The sequence below is a fragment of the Equus przewalskii genome, chromosome 5 (genome assembly GCF_037783145.1).
Source record: "Equus przewalskii isolate Varuska chromosome 5, EquPr2, whole genome shotgun sequence".
NCBI lineage: Eukaryota > Metazoa > Chordata > Mammalia > Perissodactyla > Equidae > Equus > Equus przewalskii.
In genome coordinates this window covers 63855274-63877056 of record NC_091835.1, presented here as the reverse complement: position 1 = coordinate 63877056, position 21783 = coordinate 63855274, and the positions used below count along the sequence as shown (strand labels likewise).

Below are 21783 nucleotides of genomic sequence, written 5' to 3'. Positions count from 1 at the left end.
AGGCCAGAGCTACTCCACAGGGCTGCCTCAAGACATGGGAGCTGACTTCCCCTAGCGTAAACAACCCAAGAGACAGCAAGTGCCCAAGATGAAAGCCACAGTCTTTTTATAACCTAAACTCAGAAGCAGCATTTCATCACTTCTCCCATATTCTCTTTGGAGAATAAAAAGAGTAAAAGTGAGTCAATAAGTCCAGCCCACATTCAAGGGGAGAGGATTACACAAGAGGGTGACTATTGAATGGTGAGGATCACTGGGGGCGGTCTCATAGCCTACCTACCACAAGGGCTATCAGCAGTGCCCAGCATTCCTGTTTATTTAGTTACTTTCGCCTGCAACTCTCTAATAGAACCATTTCATACCTTCTCCAATCTCTTCAAATCTTATATACCACTTACTTTTTCTTCATTTTCTGTTGGTGGCCCTACTTCTTATTTAACTGAGAAAATAGAAGTACTTCACTTTTCAACCAGAAGCTTTATTAGCTTACTCTCATTTATGTTACCTACTGCTTTCCCTCCCTCTTGTTTCACTGAATGAAACTTCATTTCTCCTATCAAAAATTAAACCCTCCATGGTACCTTGCATCTCATCCCGCCTCGGCAGCTTGAGGTCTTTGCCGTTGTACTATCCACTTTCTCTTTCACGTCATAGATACTCTTTTCCTACCACATCATTCTCATCAGCATACAAACAGCCTGGTGTAGCACGCATCTTTAAAAATAAAAACCCAAAGTAACTTCCTTTGACATCACCTGATTCTCTAAACATTTTCCCCATTTTTCTGCTCCCTTCTAGAATAAAAGTCTTTGAAAGGATTTTCTGTACTTGTTATCACTTCTTTCTTGCTTCCAGTGAGTAGTCGCACCGCTTCGGTGAATGCTCTCCTTTCAAGATTACTAACAGTTTCCATCTTGCCAAATCCACTGGTCAGTTACTATGTCCTTCCTTGACAATTCAGGCATTCGACCAGTTGATCATTTCTTCCTCTCAAGAGAACTTTCTGTACTTAGCTTTGCGGACACCACTTTCTCCTGGCCTTCTCTTACCCTACAGGTTTCTCCTTTCACTCTCCACAAGACTATATGTTCAAGCACCCCTGGGCTCTTGGCAGTCTTCTCTGTCCATTCTCAATCTCCAAATCAACCAGTTCCATAGTTTAAAATGCTATCTACACATTCCTAATTCAGACCTTTTCCCTGGCTGTATTCATATACCTAGTTGTTTACTGGGTATCTCAACATGGATTTCTTATAGGCAACTCAGACTTAATGACTGACATAGAACATAGAATATTTTTAAATATATTCCCAATCTGACCACCTCTCACCATGACTACTGTTACCATCTTGGTCTAAGCCATCGTTATCTTTTGTCTGGACCACTGCAGCAGTCTCCAAACTGGTCTCCCTACTTCCACTCATGACTCCCCTAGAGTATTTTCCTGTAACTCCCAGAATAATCCTTCTAAAACTGAAGTTAGAACATCTTACTCCTCTGTTCCAACTCCTGGAGCCTTTCTATCTCTCTTCAGAGTAAAATCCAACCCCTAACAATGGTTTACAAGGGCCTACATGATATGGGTACTTTCTTGCCATTTCTCAAATATACCAACTGCTTCCCTTCTCATGTGCTGTTCTTTTTGTCGGGAATGTCCTTCCCCCGGATCTTTGTATGCTTCTTTTGTTGAATTCAGATTTCCTCTAAAATGGCTTCTTCTGGACTCCCGATTTAAAAATAGCATCCTACCCCTGACGCTATTCACTTACTTGCTTCACTTTCTTCATAGAAATGATAAATTCTCCTGAAATTATTGTATATGTTAGTTTGTTTATTTGCTTATCTGCTACAGAATGTAAGCTTCAAGAGTCATAGATTTTGTTTACTTGTCAGCTTCCAATGCCTAGAACAGTGCTTGGCACATAAGAGATGATATATTTATTTGTCTAATGAAAAAGATTGAGATGGATGATAGATAGATAATATTTTAATCAGAAGTATGTTAGGAATATAACCCATGTTAGAAGTAGATATATGATATGATATATAGTAGATATATGGTATATTAGAAGTAAAAATATATAGTAGTGATCAGGACAAAATGAGAAAGCATAATTAGTACATTCACGAGTGTTCAGAAAGTAATGAGGAAAATTAAACTAGCCAATAAAATAACAGTGATAAAGATGAAGGTAGGGAAGTAAAGGATTCTATGAGATGCTTATGCAGAAAAGGCTTTTCAAGGAAATTCCATAAACACAGAAACAGTGAAAAATCTTATTTTTTAAAAAACCACAATTCTGGAAAGGTGATTTTACTATTGTCTTCCAATACAATTTATAATGATTATCAGAAAAATCTACTACTCTTTCAGGAGACAATGTGCTGTGAAGGATTCTTTTAAAAAACGCACCTATGTTATAAAAAAAAGACTAAAATGCTCCTTCTAAACACCTATCCATTTGCTGCAATTTCAGTGATTTATAGAATTGTAATATTAGTATTTAGAAGGATGCAGGTTTAACAGTGTGATTGTATCCGAACAGGTGCCATTTTCCTGTTGCTGAAAAAAAATCATTTCAAAGTGGACAAAGCCACAGCAGTGGATTTGCAATTGCTCTGAAGTGTAAGATTCCTACTTGAAGGCAGGAATAAATAACTGTGCAGTTTCACTACTTTTTAGGCTGCAGTTGTGCAATCTGCAACATACATGTTTATAAGCTGCATTCATACAAATTATGTGCTGTTTTGCTCATCCATTTATCTCAGAGGTGTAGACATCTAATCTCCAGGTAATGTGCCAGAGTACCATTTTCCTTGTCCATTTCATCATTTCTGCTGTGCCCCCAAATTTGTCTCTCTCTAAGAATAAAGCCTAGTATTTTTTTCACACAAGAATATTTCATTTCCATGCCAATATTTTTCTTTATTGCTTTAATTTTTGGATTATCATTAGGCTTGGTGAGGTTTTTTTGAACTTGTGAGACCAAAATAATAATGTTTACAAGATAGCATCTTTTGAATGTTATGTTCAAGCCAAATACTATAAATGCTTAACCTAAATCAAGAAAAAGGACAAAAATGAAATGAATACAAATCAACTCAACAAGTAGTTACTGAAAAGATGCACAAGTACCTTGAGATACTTGCCAGGCGTCTGCAACATACAAATATACAGGAGATGTGGTCACTGCTCTTGGCTTGTAGAAGAGAGAAAATATGTACAGCAACAACTGTCACACAAAGTAGAATGTGATAAGTTTCTTAATAGAGGAGAAAACCATGAGGTTGAAAATGATAAATACTTGAGGAAAATGTAAATTCAGAGCTGTAAGGAAACAAAGAGAGAAACTATTTCCTGTTTAGCAACAAGAAAGGCTTGAGTATCTAGCATTTGTTTTAGGACTTCAAGTATGATGTGATTATTGGCAAATTGAGATAGGGAAAGAGAGTGCAAGCAACAGAAGTGGCCTTAAATGCCTTACTAAGAAGTTTGAACTGAGTCTGAACAACTGTTTTTTAGAAAGGAAGTGATGAAAGTATATCTTCAACAAATCCATATTTCAGCTTGTCCTATATTCTGAACTCCAGACCCATATATCCAACTACTTACTGGACAGCTCTACTTGAAATCCCAGAGGAAAGTGTAATTCATCATGTCCTAAACTAACTCATGTTTTCCTCATCCCTGCCAGCCACTTTCATTCCCCAGCAAAATCTTGCACTTTTTTCTGTGAATATCATCAGCCAAATTTTCCAAGCCAGAGGTCTGAACATTGTTCATAACCCCTCCTTCTCCCTAATCTTCGAAGCCGACAAATCACTAAGTTGCTGTATCTTCATTGTTTCTATCTTGGAAGATTCTATCTTCATTGTTTCTCTCTATGCATCCCCGCTGCTTAAGAACACAGACTTGGAGTCTGACTGCTTGGGTTCCTATCTGCGCTCTAAACCTTACTGGCTCTGTGACCTTGAGAAAGTTATGCAACATTTCTATGCCTCAATTTCCTGATCCACACAAAGGGAATTATCATTTACCTTCTGCAGTTGTTGTGAGGATTAAATGAGTCATTATGTGAAAGTACTTAGAATCTGGCACATACCAACCACTATATAAGTGTTTGCTATTATTATATGACCATCTCTTCCCTGGGCTACTGAAACAGCCTATTAATTGATCTCCTGGCTTCAAGTTCTAATCCACTCAGATCCCTTTTCCAAAATGAAGCCAAAGGAATCTTTCTAAAATGGATATCTGATTGTGATTTTTTTTCTGCAATTTCCTAAAATGACTTTTTATGGTAAAGTTCAGATTTCTTAACATGACTTTTACGTGTGCCTGAGTACCTTTTCAGCTACATATCTGCCTACTCTGCTCTCCTTGAACATTCAAGTCAACATTTCTCTTCATCAAACACATCTTGACAGCTCTAAACTTTGGGCCTTCAAACACACTTGTGCCTCTGACTAGAACACTCTTTACCATCTCTTTGCTTGGCTAAATTTTATTCATAGATTAATTGCCACACTTGGAGAAAGATCCAGAAAGGGCTACCGATGTGATAGAAAGAAAGTAAAGAAAATTTATCAGGGAAAGAGAATGAACTATGTCAAATGCTGCTGTTAGGTCAAATTGGATGAGAACTGAGACTTGACCATTGGATTTACCAACATTTCTTTAATTGCTCACTAAAGAAGTCATCAGTATTTTTAAAGTCGGAATTTTTATAGACCATAGTAAAATTTTCAAATTAGAATATGCATCCTTCATGTATATTTAATTTAGGAAATTTGCATTATAATAAAACTATACATGTAAATGATTTGCAAAGTTCTATACTACCATCCAATTGAGAATAGTCTCTGCATTGGGAAACCCAGTATAGATAACAAGAAAAAAGGCAAGAGGAGTTCAAATTATTTCAAATCGCATTGAATAGTAAAAGCTAATACTTAGTTCATTATGATGTTTCTGCCCACATGTTTCTCCAAGGATAACAAGTGCATGGCAGTCATTGTTGTGAACAAATTTTTATTCTGTTTCTTTATTGTGAGTGTACTTTACTTAAGAGCACATATTCTTATTGTGCCAGGACATCTCTTCTTTGTCTTCTGCAGCAAATCCAAGGACTCTCTCTGCCTTTAAGAAAAAAAAAAATGCATTACCTGATAGCAGAGCTTTTATTTTAAATGTCAGGCAAAATGAAATAATTGTAAAAGTCCAGCCATTGCCATTAGTGGAATAATGTCTTTATAGAGGATATTTAAAGGGTTATGTAGTAAGAGGTATTTATAGAGTTTGTGGTCAAAGAGACCAAATAACTATGGTTAATGGTTTTCCAACTTGCTGTTATTCCTAACTGTAAGAATATTTAACGGGAGACAAAGATCAACTCATCAAATATACCTTATTATTCTGAATAAACCAAATATAGAGCCACGTTATAAAATTTCATTTCTGTTACCAAGAGACAATTTTCCCTGATCTGAAAAAAAATATATTAACCAATGTACTTTTAAAAAATTATAAAATATATGTGCTGGCTAACAGTTCTCCTTTTGATCATAGTCTATAATTATAAATAGTATCATCCTTGACAAACGAAGCCATAATAAAGTTCACTGTAGTTGTAGTAAAAATCTTGTCAGCTGTTGTCTCAATTCATTGGTTTTGTTGAGATGGGAACTAATAAAAATCAAGGTAAATAGAAATGTATCATGTGGCTTATTTTCAGGAATACATATGTGACAAAACTTAAGTATTTAAGAGTTGAAATACGGCTAAAATATGTCTTTACTAGTCCATGTCTCCAGTAATGCTGAAATCAAACCATTTAAGAAAGATGCTTACTAAACTCTGCCTTTAAACTTTTCAAGGGAAATCAGTGTGTAGTTCCCTTAGTTAAAAGCTGTACAGCCCCTCTTCTCTCTAACCCACGTTTCTTGCTGTGATTTAATTCTTTCCTTCATGACCTTTACTCAGAGGAAACAGATGAAATGGGAGATAACTTACTGCCACTCATACAATATCCCTGAAATATATTTTGGCTTGTGACCTTTAAATTATAGGGATAAATAAAATGAATCCCATATCTTCTTATGGACCTGATCCGTGGGTCAAGATATGTTTGCTTTTCATCTGTATGAAAATGCTTTAGGCTGTGATTGCCATGGAGTAGGTGAGGTCGGGTGATGAATGGACATTTGTCAGCTGAATCAGGCAGGAGACAAAACGATATTCTGAGATGGAGAAGTTAAGAAGTGGGGAATTCTTTGCGAGAGAAATGGTTATTGCTGGTGGTCACTTGCCCTTCCGTGGGTGAGGGGCAGGGTATAAGGACAGTAAAGAAAGAACACCTGGGCAGAAGACTGGAAGGAGCTTACATGTGGTGACATGGCTGTGAGAAGAGGCCTTGGAAATGGGATACAATGCCTCAGGGATTCCATGACATTTCATCTCCCACTAAGAAAGGATTTTCTCTAAGCACCATTTAACATCGAGGATGATTCTCCAATAAAAAATCATGGGCACTTTTAGAATTTCCACTGCCAAACTGTTTTTGTTTGAGAAATTGAGTCCTGTTTCTACTTTCAAAAAAATAAGTGTTTCACAAAGCCTAAAGGTATTTACAGAGATATAAAAGTTGAAAATATAGCCAAAGTTATCTGGTGTTTGAAATCCAGCATGATAATATTTTCCTGTGAAATCCTTAGATCATTAGCATTGCTTGAGTCAGCATTTAATAGGATATGCTTGCCAGTAAGATGAAAATTAATTTACAGTTGAATGCTTTATGTCAGGAGACAACTTGCCTGATTGCAGTTGTTTGAAACTGAGCATATTCTGAGCGCATCGCCTGCTGCCTTTTCTTGGCTGTAGATATCGATGAGTGTGGGACCGGGAGGCACAGCTGTGCCAATGACACCATTTGCTTTAACTTGGATGGTGGATATGATTGCCGATGTCCTCATGGAAAGAACTGCACAGGGGACTGCATCCACGATGGAAAAATTAAGCACAACGGGCAGATTTGGGTGTTGGAAAATGACCGGTGCTCTGTGTGCTCCTGTCAGGTTGGTATAAATAAAAAATTTTAATCATTGTTATTGAGGTGTAATTTTCATGTATTTCAAGTGTACAGCTTGGTGAACTTAGACAGATGCACACATCCATTTATCCATCATCACAATTGATATAACAGAACATTTTTATCTACCCAAAATGTTGCCTCTCTCCTTTCTTAGTAACATACACCCAGCCCCAAGCAAACACTGCTTCTGGTCACTATAGATTAGATTTATATTTTCTAGAACCTTGTGTAAATGGAATCATATAGTACATATTCTTTTGTGTCTGGCTTCTTTCTCTCAGTATTAGGTTTTGACATTCATTTACATTCATTACACATATCAGTAACCCGTTCCTTTTCATTCCTGGGTAGTATTCCAATGTATGGAAATACCACAATGTGTTTATCTATTCACTTGTTAATAAAATTTTGTTGCTACCTATGAGAATGTTTCCATAGTCACAACGTCATATTTGAATGAATGCATAAATGAAGCCAGAATGGACATGCTATGGCCTATGAGTGAAAAGTGTTTATTTGGTCTATATCTCTGTTTTAGAGAGATGTTCTGTAATATATACCCAGTTGATAATAGAGACTTAAATTATAGTTAAATAAATAATACTATGTAGCAAGGGGTCAACTATTATGAAAGAAACTGATAACAGTTTGTATAACATAAGGTCTAAAATAGTCCATAAACTTAAGACTACATAAAACTTCTTCACTAGCTACCAAATATAAACACACGTGCCCTCACAAAACCCTAAATTTAGTTAATATGAAAATTACTATACTAATAAAGAAGTACATATATATTTATATATACATATACACATTTATGTACACGGAAGGACCATGTAGTGTTTATCATTTCATACAAATCATTTCTGGAAAATTTCTTTCTGGTCAAGTAGTGTGTGGAAAGGAAATTGGAAGTTCTTCAGCTTGGGTAATTTCTGTGTGTTAGCTACAAAATGGAACTTCAAAGAAAATCGATGAATTGGTAAGTGTGTGAATTATCTCAACTCTCAAATCAACATCTGAGAGATAGGTGTATGTGTGTACACACAAACACACACACACACACACACACACACACACACACGATGTTATTCTATTGAGAAATGGAGGCTTTTGGTAACTGCTTTTTTTCCTTCTCACACAGAATGGATTTGTAATGTGTCGACGGATGGTCTGTGACTGTGAGAATCCCACAGTTGATCTTTTTTGTTGCCCTGAATGTGACCCAAGGCTTAGCAGTCAGTGCCTCCATCACAATGGGGAAACCTTGTACAATAGTGGTGACACCTGGGTCCAGAACTGCCAACAGTGCCGCTGCTTGGTAAGTTTAGTTACATGAAATACAGGAGAAGTTTAGGCCCAGAATCTAAATAGGAAAGTGACCTTGCCCTCCCACGTCTGCCTGTGTTCAAACCTGGCCATAGTGTTGGCAGTTTCAAAAAGTGAGCCTGGTTAGGATGACAAAGATGATGGACATGCAGTCAGGAGCCGAGGAGGTATTTCCTGGGGTGGATGTGGTGCACCATGTTGTGTATGTCTTTTGGCAGGATCTCCAGAGCTCAAAAGAAGACAAGACTCTCCTAGCTTCCCCAATCCCATTCAGCTTAGGTTTAGGTAGAGACAATTATGAAAGAACAATGGCATTCATGAAAAGAATCATCTTTTTTCCAAGTAGAACTTTTGTTAATCCATTTCTATCAATCATGTTTAGGCTTAAAAATACACACATTTTTTCCTTCTAAAGATTATTACTGTCAGGGTCGGCCCGGTGGCGCAGTGGTTAAGTTTGCACGTTCCCCTTTTTGGTGGCCGGGGGTTCACCAGTTCAGATGCCGGGTGCAGACACAGCACCGCTTGGCACACCATGCTGTGGTAGGCGTCCCACATAGAAAGTAGAGGAAGATGGGCACGTATGTTAGCTCAGGGCCAGTCTTGCTCAGCAAAAAGAGGAGGACTGGCAGTAGTTAGCTCAGGGCTAATCTTCCTCAAAAAAAACAAGAGTATTACTGTCAGTGCTGTTCTGATGGGCACCTTGTTTTACATAGAATATGGATATGCAATAAATACTTAGAATGTTAGAATTGAACGTCTCTATATATTTATGAAACTCTTACTGGAAACGGTAGGTAGAAAAGAAAATAAAGACTTGATAAAGAAAACATCAGTCTTTTTTTCACTTGACCAAATTTCTTGATTCTTTCTAGTGGTATAAATGAAATGGAAAATTGGTCTGTGTGTCTTTCTAGAAGAAAGTTTCACAGATGCTACTTTTGAAGTTATAGCTAGTTTCGTTTCTATTTGTGAGGACATTTTTAAGGCAATGCTTTTTTGTTGCTCCTTTTTATACTTTCAACCCAAAAATCAATTGAAAGAGCAAGGTCAGTTCCTGTGCCTGAAGGCTGCTTTCATTTCCAAGACCATGAGATTCAGAATTATGAAGAAAATAGGAAACAGGTGGGAGCTAAACTTTAAAAAGATCCAATTCTCAGGATTTTCCCACGTGGAATAAAAAAGACTGAAATCAGTTCCTAGTTGTTTTGGTTTTTTTTCCCAAAGTCCCTACACTGAGGAACATATAAATGAACAGAGAAAAATTGTCAAATTCCCTTTATATTTCAGTTTATTTTCTTGTAAGTGGACAAAACTTTCTTTATGCAGAAGGGAATAGATAAGACGATAGGGAAAAAGATCAAAAGAATGAAAACAGCATCTCAGGCAAAAAAGTTAGATAAAAACCTCTTCCATAGAAAATAATTCTCCTTTGTCATGAGAAAGATAAGGGCATGCAAATTTGATTTTTTAAAGAGAAACAGTTTGTGCTTTTGTTTATTGTTCCTGTGTCACCTGTGCACGCACCTGTGCACGCACCTGCACCCACGCACTAAGCAAGTAAGTAATTTTCTTAATCAAACCCCCCCTACCCCCCATTAAACTCCACATATGTACATTCAACACAATCTTGCCAAACCCCAAAAACAAGACTAAAAATGCACAACACTTTATGAAGCTTAACTCTCGCACATTAACCGTATTAACTCAACACACCTAACAAGCCCAACAGAACTTCCCCCCCCCGCCATTAATACCAACATGCTACTTTAATCAATAAAATTTCCACAGACAGGCATCCCCCTAGATCTGATTTTCTAAATTTGCCAACCCTCCTTCCCCCGTTAATGTAGCTTAATAACATAAAGCAAGGCACTGAAAATGCCTAGATGAGTATGTCTGCTCCATAAACACATAGGCTTGGTCCTAGCCTTTTTATTAGTTATTAATAAAATTACACATGCAAGTATCCGCACCCCAGTGAGAATGCCCTCTAAATCGTGCCCCCTGCAGTATAGACCCCATCACTCTGATACAGTTTTTGTAGATTCTCTGCAAGATTCATCGCTTTGAAGGTCTGAATAAAATCTCCATCCAATAAATTGAGTATTCAGAAAACACTGTGCTCCCACCCACCCTGCCATCCTCCACGCCCTCCCTGCCTCTCCCTCTGCCCTTGCACATCTGCTTTCCTTACAGCAAGGGGAAGTTGACTGTTGGCCCCTGCCATGTCCAGAGGTGGAGTGTGAATTCAGTGTCCTCCCAGAGAACGAGTGCTGCCCGCGCTGTGTCACTGACCCTTGCCAGGCCGACACCATCCGCAATGACATCACCAAAACTTGCCTGGACGAGATGAATGTGGTTCGCTTCACTGGGTCCTCTTGGATCAAACACGGCACTGAGTGTACTCTCTGCCAGTGCAAGGTAAAGCCCATTAAATTCTAGTGGGGAGCACTTGGTCGGAGCTCACAGATATTAATGTGCTGAATCTGGCCAATGGGAAGCATTTTCTTTTCCTATTTATAACTCAAACAGAGGTGGGAGGAGTGCCACTCAGCTTTACAAGTGCCAAAACTGACTGTCATGTTCATCCTCTGATGCATATTCAGGGAGAAGGAAGTGCGTGGTCAGAAACCAGAATGATCTGTTATTTATATTACCACAACAGAAAGGACCTACTGAAATTGCCCAAAAGTGTCTAATTGGACACACTTTTAGAAAGAACTACAACACCAAATTTCATGTTTTTTCTTTCATGATAGAAGACAATATTATTTTATTGATTTTTATCTAGTTCTTTTATGAGGTCCGTAAGATATATTGATGAATTAACTGTATTACGTTTTCCAAAGTGAAAATCAGTACGGTGAAAATCGGCATATTTCTTGGTTAGTTACAGTCAGTTACATTGAATTGAAAAATTTCAGATCTGTTATTTACCATATTTTATTCCTACAGTTGGAGAAAAATATTTATAATGATTTTTCTTCTTGTAGGAAAATAGAGCATTGTGCCTTTACTTCAATGAGAACAAAATAATATAGTCAGAGTATATAGCGTCATAGATAGTGACAAAGTCGAACCCGTCCTACTTTGATTGTTGTTCCTACAAATATTTGATTTAGTGATCATTATACTTCATAGCCATAATTTGGGAATCAACACTAAAAATAGGTAAATAACCTGGAAGGTTTAACAACAGCAACAGGAAAACAAAAATGTCATATTTTTCCCAGCATAATATGGCCAGGTATCCATAACTGCTCTGGTTAAGTGAACATTTCCATTTTAAAAAATTTTTCCAATAGAGCAATTTAATTCAGATTCACTTAGTACAAATTCTTAGTAGAGTACCTTGAGGTAACAGGAAAAAGAAATATAAAATGCTTTAAGCTTTGAGATACTGTTATTATCTATTTCAAGCCACAATGTCTAGCTCTTTGAATCAATGCAATTTGTCAATCAAGCAGAGCTTTTTGAGTGAACATGTAATGCTGTTTTCCAAAAGCGCATTAGCAAATTTGAAAGTTACTACTAGTGCTAATGTATATGCAGTGTTCCTGTAATATATGTTTAATGTGAGTACACTTAGCAGTGCGTATCTAGACACTTCAGCATTAATGACCAGCAGGGAAATACTCTCTGACATTTAATTACCAGATAGAATTGAATCCCCGTACCCTGCTAAATCTGTTAGATTATTGCACTGTGCAGTGACAACAAAGATATATACCAGGTGATAGAATGAAAAAAAACACCAAATATGCCTCAGATATTTCCAATAAGAAAAATGCATTCAGTAATAGATAGAAAACATTAGCGTATTTTCTGGGGTAAAGAGCTTGAATGAGCTTGTCATTCACTGCCTCATAAATAACTACTAAGATGTTTTGACTCGTGGTAGGAATGTATTCCAAAAGTGTATTTTGGCATTAAATTCATTTCTTGTCAGATAAGTGCTGATTCTCAGAAGTTGCTGTTTGATATTGTTTACTTTTCCCTTCTTATTAAATGCGAGTTATAAGAATATGCTCAATTTTACCAAATTTATCTCAAATACTCATTTTTATCATGTTTATTTTGTGTTATTTTAAAAATAAAATTTATGCAAAACAAGCTCCAGATATTGCACTGGAGGTGAGCACTTTTCAGAATTGGGTGCTTTCCGAGCACCGTTTTTGCTTATTCTCTCCCTATCCTACCCACTCTGAATTATTCGTTTGGGTCAATAAATACTAATTGTGTGGGGTGTGGTGCTAGTACCAGGGGTATAATGATAAGCAAAAACAGACACAATCATTCCTGGAAATTGCTGCCTAGCAGCTTATTGTCTAGAGCTATGCTATCCAATAGGGTAGTCAGTAGCCACATGTGGCTATTTAAATTAATTAACATTAAATAAAATTTAAAAATTCAGTTCCTCATTCACACTAGCCATACTTCAACTGTTCAATAACCAGATGTGGCTAGTGGCTGTCATATCAGACAGCACATATAGAGAACATTTCTATCATCACAGAATGTTCCATTGGACAGCACTGGTCTAAAGGTAAAGATGTGGCATCTGGAATCAGGCTACCCGGATTCAAAGCCTGGTCAGCCACACTAGCGATGTGACCTCAAGGGATGTTCATTAATCTCTCTGTGGCTCAGCTTGCTCACTTGAAAAGTGGCAATAATAATAATAGTCCCTACGTAGGAATAATTTTAGTACCTACTTCAGAGGTGCTATAAGAATTAAGTGAGAAGATCCATACAGAAAGTTTCCTACACATTTCATGCACATTCAGAGTAAGCACTCAATAAATGTTGGCTATTATTATTGTTGGTAGTAGAGTAAATAGACATTAAGTCATAAAACAGAGAAAGACCACATTACAAACTGTGGTGGGTGCTCTGAAGGAAACGTGCACTGTACAACACGTGAGTCAGTTACTTCTGAGGAAATGACATTGGAGATGAGATCTGAGGAATTAGGACTTAGCCAGTGAAACAGGGTAAGATTTTCCCTTCCCTTTTTCAACATGTCTTCAAATTCAGTTTGCTTAGGTTAAAAAAAAAGTTTCCTCCACTCAGAAGTTAAACTGTTGAGTCAAAAATGAATTACGAAGGTTGTCTTTCCTGGATCTAATAGAGATAACGCATCCTTATGATTGGTCAGCATGCTTTCAGGCAATTATGCTTTGAGCTCCAAACAATAAAGAGTTATCCAGTTGAGAAATAAGGAGGGAGGGGGCATGAGAGGATCATTTCCTTTAGCAGATAATCACTGAGCAGGACAGTTTGGAAACTGGAAAGGACAGTGCCACTTTTAACTCCTAGGGAGACTCTGGATGTAATTCTGAAATAACTTAGTACAGAAAAAATTAGAATTTTATAAGAATGAAGCTCCTAACTTCCTAGAAGTTGCCATCATCTATCAGAAATAGCAAACTTAAAGTTTGAAAGCAGACCTCTGTACTAACATTAGGATAGATAACTAGATCTATGTATGGAAACAAATACCCCATAAATGGGCAACATTAGAATGAAGACATTAATACATGATGGGGAGAGCTTTCCAAATCAATAAAGGAAGAAAGGATTATTCTATGAATATTGGAATGACTAGACAGCAATTTGAGGGAAGTAATTTTCTCTACTGTTATATAGCAAAACAAATTCCACACAGAAGAAGTGTTAGATATTAAAAAGAAATCAAAACAAAAAAAGTAATCAAATATTTATCAAAATTCTGGAAGGGAGATACCTTTTCTAACTTGAAAGTGATAAAATATATCTCAAAGAAAATTACAAAATTGATAAAGTAAAAAGTCACAACTAGAGACTGGAAAAGTATTTTCAGCAGATAGGATTTCTTTATTAAATTAAAAATATATAGGGCCGGCCCCATGGCTGAGTGGTTAAGGTCTCGCGCTCTGCTTCAGCAGCCCAGGGTTTTGCCAGTTCAATCCTGGGTGCGGACATGGCACCGCTCATCAAGCCACGCTGAGGCGGCATCCCACATGCCACAGCTAGAAGGACCCACAACTGAAAATAACAACTATGTACTGGGGGACTTTGGGAGGAAAAGGAAAAATAAAATCTTTAAAAATATATATAAAAATTAATAAGAAAAACATATTCTCATAAATCAGCAAAGGATGAATAAACAATTCATTAAAAAATACAGCTATTAAAAAAGAAAGTTATTCAACCTTTAAATAATTGAAACAAATATAAACTAACGTAATGAATCATTTTTTCACATACTACAGTGAAAAAAATATTTCACAGTAATTTCCATTGCTGATAGAGCTGTACTGGAATTGTAGTTCTTATACAGTGTTAGTAACGTTGAAAACTACATGTGAGTAGCCTCACGTACACCTTCTTGCCCACTCCCCTTCCCCACACAAATACCTTTTGTTCTATTAATCCCAGGTCTGAGAATCCAACCTAAAGAAATAATCTAAAATATGCCACAAGCTATATGCATGATACTATTCATCTCACCATTATTTGTCATGCAGAATCAAGGAAGAAGCCAGCATGTCCAACAATAGAAAAATGGTTAGGGGCTGGCCTGGTGGTGTAGTGGTTGAGTGCACACGTTCCACTTTGGTGGCCCAGGGTTCGCCGGTTCGGATCCAGGGTGCAAACATGACACCACTTGGCGGGCCACCATGCTGTGGTAGGTGTCCCACGTATAAAGTGGAGGAGGATGGACACGGATGTTAGCTCAGGGCCAGTCCTCCTCAGCAAAAACAGGAAGATTGGCAGCATTTAGCTCAGGGCTAATCTTCCTCAAAAAAAAAAGAAAAATGGTTAAATTATAGTAACTCTATATGATGCAATATATCATATTTTATTACAATTATATTATGTAGCCATTGAAGTACTAAAAATACTTATTATAAAAATTAAGATAAAATATGATGTATGATTACATACGCAATTTGATTGCAAGAAGGTTGAAAATAAAGGAATAGGAAAGTAAATTCTTTGAAGGCATACTAAAATATTGATAGTGGGATTTTTAAATATGTGTTAATTATTTATATAGATCATTTATATATGTATAATTTTAATTTATCTATACGTATAATACATATACATATTACACATACATATATACATGCCTCTAATCTATATAATTTATAAGAATATTAATATATTAATAATATATAACATAGTGAATGATTAAGTAATAAGTAAATATATTAAGTATAAATAATATTAAAATATATTATACATTATATATTATATATTATATATAAATATATTACTGAAAATTAAAAGTTGACTATCTTCTAATCTTGATTCGTAGAGTTAACATGAAAAGAGTGACAATGACTTCTTTAACAATAAATATAGCCAGAAATAGCAGGGTGTTAAGGAAATTTATTGTGTTACTATGTAAAAATAATTCGTTTTTATAATTAGTTATAACAGCTGATGGCTACTCTTCCTGGAAGTCCAACTAGCTTTCACTTGATCACCTTTTATTTTAGTTTTTATCGAGGTGATGTTTATTACAATGAAATGCATAGTTCTCATACGTATAATTTGATGAGTTTGATAAATCAAAATACAGAATATTTCCAACACTCTAGCAAGTGCCTTTTTGTCCCCTTCCAGGCAATACCTACTTCCCATAAGGAAACCTAGATTTGATTTCATTATGATAGATTTATTTTGCCTACTTGAAAATTTCATAAAAAAGGAATTATTCAATATATAGTCTTTTATGTCTTCTGGTGAATTGATCATTTTATCATTATGTAATGTCCCTTCTTATCTCTACCAAAGCTTGCAGACTCAAAGTCAATTTTGTCTAGTATTCATTTAACCACACAGTACATATTTTGATCCATTCACTTCAAGCCTATCTGTGGTTTTATACTTAAAATGTATTTTTTATAGATAACATATAATTAGTTCTTACTTTTTTATCCAGGGTTACAATCTCTGTTTTTTAATTGAAGTGTTTAGTCTATTTACATTTAATGTACTTTTTCACATTGGTAGATTTCGGGCTACCATTTTACCATTTGTTTTCTTTTTGTCCCATCTATTTTTGATACTTCTATTCATCCATTCCTTCCTTCTTTTTGTTTATTAACATTTTTTATACTGTTCAATTTTAATTATTCTTTTGGAATTTTAACTATAACTCTTTATATCGTTATTTTAATTGGTCTAAGGATTACAATATATATCATTAAATTATTATAGTATAATAAGATTTAATATTATACTACTTCATAAAAATATAAGAACTTTGGAATAATATATTTCCATCCCCCTGGCCTTTGAGCTATAATCATCATATATTTTATAACTATGTACACTATAAACCCTAAAATTCCGTGTTATTATTTTTGCTTTAATCAGTCAAATATTTTTTAAGAAAACTAAGGGAAGAACAAATGTTATATTTTATGCTTATCCTCATGTTTACCAGTTCTGATGCTCTTCATTTCTTCTCACATATTTGAGTCTCCATCTGGTGTCATTTCCTTTCAGCTTGAATAACTTTCTTCTGTGTTTTCCATATTTCAGATCTACTGGTATTGGATTCTCTCAACTTACGTTTATCTGAAAATGCCTTTATTGTTCAGGAATATTTTTACTAAGTATGGAATTCAGGACTGACAGATTTGTTCCCAGCACTTTAAGAGTGATGCTCTATTGTTTTCCAGTCCTCATTGTTTCTGATGTGGATTCAACTATCATTTGCATTTTTGTTCCCCTGAGTGCAATATGTCTTTTTCCCCCTCTGTCTTCTTTCATGATTTTCTCTCTATCTTTGGTTTTAGAAGTTTGACTATGATGCACGTAGGTGTGATTTTTCTTTTTCGTTTTTCTTTTTCTTTTTTTTTTTTTTGGTCTTTATCCTCTTTGGTGTTTGCTGGGCTTTTTGAATATCTAAGTTGATGCTTTTTTTTTTTTTTACCAAATTTGAGAAAAATTTGGCCATCCTTTCTTCAAATATTTTATCTGCTACTTGTTCTTTCTCCTATTCTTCTGGGACTCCCAATTACACATATGTTATATGGTTTAATATTATCCTGAAGGTCACTGAGGCTCTGTTTTTATTTCTGTCTTTTTCTCTTTGTTCTGAAGATTGGATTTCTATTGTTTTGTCTTCAGATTTACTGACTGTTTCTTCTGCCATCTCTAATCTGCTGTTAAACCCATCTAGTGAATTTTTCCTTTCAAATATTGTACTTTTAATTGCCAGCATTTCCGTTTAATTCTATTTATAGTTTCATTTTTCTGTTGATATTTACCATCTATTTTTTCCATTCATTGTGACCATCTTTTTTTACATCTTTGAACATATTTATAATAGGTACTTTCCACTCTTCATCTTACAGATTACACTGTCTGGATTATCTTTGAGTCATTTCTATTCACTACTTTTTCTTTTGGTTAGTTGTTTTCCTGTTTTTCTTCATATGTCTAATAATTTTTATGGTTTAGTGGATATCATGGATGATGTATGGTGTAGACCCTGCATTCTATTAGCATCCTCTGAAGACTATTTACTTTTGTTCTAGCAGGTCGCACATTACTGGTGAATCACCTTGAACTTGGCTTTACACTGACTAGGTGGATCTGTTCCGGATTTACCCTCAGTTCTAGGGTGACTCTCTTAATCTTGAAACATTTTTTTTTAACCCTAATCATGGCCCTTTTGGGCTTTCAAAGGAAAGCCTGAATTGTTTTATCAATCCTTTCTAACTTGGCAGGTCACAGATTTTAGACACCAATACCCACAGCACCAGAAATTTCTGTTTCAGATCTTTTAACCTTCAACCTGTGACTCTCGTGGCCTCTTCAGAGTCTCTTCTGCAATTCAAAGACCAGCCAAGAATCCGAGGGGAGTTTATCTGCTGATTTACTCCCTCCTTTCTCAAAATTTTCTCCTGAATTTCCAGCCACTCTGACAGCCCTAAAAGTTGTCCTCTGATATCTGGGGCCTATCAGATTGTGGCTTTCTGCTTGAGTTATAGTTATCCTAAGCTGCACAGACTAGTGAGTGCCATAAGGAGCAATGCAAAGTAAAACTGAATCTCACACAATACATTTTTGTTCTTTCAAAGGTTGAAACCCCACCATTGTCTGTCTGCTTTTGGTCACTATCCATTGCTTGCAAATACTTATTTTTGTATTTTGTCCAGACTTTATAGTTATCTGTAGGAGGCTTAGTCTTATATAAGCAACTATGCCATTTTAGACACTGGAACCCCAATAGGATATTTTATTAATCTTTCATGTATGGACTCTGTTTCTCTAATTGAGGAGCTTCCAATGATATGGTTTGTAGGACATGTATCTTGTTATAGCTAAACGTATTGATATGGAATAAAGAAAAATATTCCTGGAAGATTTTGGAAAATATTCAGTCCATTCCAAAAACATTCAAGGGCATCATACTAGTGATTTTTCCCCCCATAGGGTTCTAATGCTAGTTTCACATGCTCAGTGGCAGAAGACTGCAGAAATTCCCTAACCCTCTTTCTGTTCAAAAGCCACGCAATTAGAGGAATTGATACTCTCAGGAACTAGTACACCTCTCACTTCATTGGGTCAATGGATTCGGAAAGATCGTGCAACCAGTTTATGATTAGAAAACCTCTGCCTGTGAGCATGATTACAAAGCTATAAAATGCCACGAGAGATCCAAGAGATGGTTGAGACTCTCTTGCTGTCAGAATAAGAACTCCACTTAATAACAATTTAGAGAGGAAGAGATTAGACTAAATTGATAATATTCTTCTTGGATATGGACTGGCTTTTCCCTCATTTGGTGTGCTTCAACAAAGGCTAAAGTATCAAAATCTTTTCTTCTTTAAGTTTTATCTTATAGGAACAAGCACTTCTGATTTTATCATATTAAAGTACATTTTCAATCACCTAAAGTCAGTTATCTGAAGGAAAATATCAATAGAGGATGAGTTTTAGAGCAGACTAACCTGAATTTTAATCCCAACTGTACCATTTATTAACTGTGATTTTGGACATATTTAAGCTTTCTGATCTTCAGTTTCTAAATCTAAAAAGTATGACTATTAATAGGGATCCTACTGGGAATGCTGTAAGGTTGAAATTAGATAATGCATTTAAAGTGCCTGGCATAATATAGTCTGACACAAAGTATGCGCTCAAGAAGTAGAGGATATTATCTTATGATTGCAGTAACAACATTAACATTATCATTCTTATTAGTTAGCTGGTTGAAGACAGTAGGAGTGCAAGGAATCAAAAGAATAAGATATAGAAAGTTTTTCTTTTTTGTAGTATACTATATTATTTTGGTATTTTGTTATAAAACGAATTATGCATATCTGGCCCTTCCTTGCCTATTTTTCCTACTTCATTTCTACACTGTTTTCTTCAGCAACTTAAAATTCTCACCCTGACTTCGTGTTAGTTTCTTAACTGCTCAGAACTCTTTTCACTTCAAAGTCTTCACTCATTCTGTTCCCTGTGCTTTGGCCTACCTTTCACACAGCTGTCTTGAGGTCTTGGTTTAAACATCACTTCTACAGCAAAGTCCACCCTGGACACCCAATCTAAGTAGCCAGACTTTTATTCATCTCATGACACCACCTAGTTGCGTTTTTTTCCTAGCACTTTTCACAATTTTTGATTGTATGTTTGCTTGATATTTATTAGTTTTCTCCTCCAAAAAGCTGTAAGCCCTGCCCTAGAAGGGTAGTGACCATGTCTGCTTTATTCATCAATATATCCAGGGCTTAATATATGCAATACATATTTTATGAATGAATATATAGAAGAACAAATGTGGTCCAAGAGGATGACATGGGGCAAATAAAGCTAGGCTAGGATTTGCCACAAATAACGGGGCATAATTGGCTCTGCACTAGTAGAGACATGGAAAGTGATTGGGCCATTGAGCTTTCTGGGGTGCATAAATAACAATAATAAATCATAATAAATAACCATACATTTATGTTTATGAGTACCAATCAATAAGTGTGAGTATTTACTAATGGCTTAAAAATTTATACTGTGCTTTTCTTTCCCCTTTTTTCTCTAGAATGGCCACATCTGTTGCTCAGTGGATCCACAGTGCCTTCAGGAACTGTGAAGTTAACCATCTCATGGGAGATTTCTGTTTAAAGAATGTTCTTTCACTAAAAAGACCAAAAAAAAAAAAAGTTACAACTTAAAGTGGATGATTTGTGGGCAGCTAAGTGCAGCTTTGTTAATAGCTGAGTGAACTTTCAATTATGAAATTTGTAGAGCTTGAGAGAATCACACAAGGAAAATTCTTGAGGCAAAACTAGACCGGAATTCTGCCTCTGCTGTGTCTGACGTCACCGTGTAGAAAAAGAGGTGTGGAGGACACGCCGTGACACCACGACCCCCGGCTATAAAGCTGGAGCCCATCGGAGCTTTGAAAGCCTCTAGCTTCACTGGTGCAGAAAATTTTCCTCTCGATCAGAATCTTCACGAATCACTTAGGTTCCTCACTGCAAAAGAATAAAATGTAAGGCAGTGAATGAATTATATTTTCAGAAGCAAAGCAAAGAAGCTATAACATGCTATGTACAGTATACACTCTGAAAAGAAATCTCAAACAAGTTATTGTAATGATAAAAATAATGCACAGGCATGGTTACTTAATATTTTCTAACAGGAAAAGTCATCCCTATTTCCTTGTTTTATTGCACTTAATATTATTTGGTTGAATTTGTTCAGTATAAGCTCGTTCTTGTGCAAAATTAAATAAATATTTCTCTTACCTTATAAACGTCTGAGTGTCCTGTTTAATGTGTTCCTTTTTCTCGCAGATGCTTCAACATACAAATTGCTCTCTAGTTCTGCTGATGAAAAACTCCCACCATGCTATTTCCAAATTGAAAGGCAATTTTCAATATACGATATCCCTAAGTGGGGAGTGTGATGGATACCTTTGTTCTGCCTCTCTAGACCCTCTCAGTCACCTGTTCCACACTGTTCTGTCTCCTGGGGACTGATCTATATAGACCATATTAATGGCTTCTCTTGTCCTCTGGATTCTGGCTTGGTTTGACAAGTGGGGACCACTGGCAGGATATCAGAAGGAGATAAAGTTTGGGTATTTATTCTGCTGGCTCCCTTCCTGCCAGGTCACTACCATTATTGGCTGTGTCCCCTTAGTAAAGGCTACATCTCCTGACAGGTGGCCCTCTCCGTTCAGCTACCCTCTCTAGGTTCCGATAACTTCCTCTTCTATTTGCTTCTTCTGGCTTAGGGATGGGAACAACTCTGGCTGTTTTGTCCTCTGGAGATCCCTGCTCTGTTTCTTGTTGGTTTCCCTATTTCCTGTCACATCTTTATAAACGGTCCCTTTGTTAAACTC

General features: G+C 36.2%; 1 protein-coding gene and 1 long non-coding RNA gene across 7 annotated transcripts in view; one reads left to right on the top strand and one right to left on the bottom strand.

The window, feature by feature from the left end:
• NELL2 (neural EGFL like 2) overlaps positions 1–21192 on the top strand; it is a 362958-nt gene extending 341766 nt beyond the window's left edge. For all 6 annotated transcript variants that reach the window (XM_070621103.1, XM_008519672.2, XM_070621102.1 and 3 more), the window contains 4 exons: positions 6881–7074; positions 8239–8415; positions 10623–10847; positions 20476–21192. In XM_070621103.1, the coding sequence (XP_070477204.1) occupies positions 6881–7074; positions 8239–8415; positions 10623–10847; positions 20476–20526 (647 nt within the window). In that variant the 3' untranslated portion in view covers positions 20527–21192. The remainder of the gene's footprint in view (positions 1–6880; positions 7075–8238; positions 8416–10622; positions 10848–20475) is intronic.
• On the bottom strand, positions 1817–6949 carry LOC139083556 (uncharacterized). The gene is made up of 2 exons (XR_011540387.1): positions 6810–6949; positions 1817–5136 (listed from the first exon to the last, which is right to left on the bottom strand). It is a non-coding gene; the product is annotated as an uncharacterized lncRNA (long non-coding RNA).
• Positions 21193–21783: the final 591 nt, after the last annotated feature.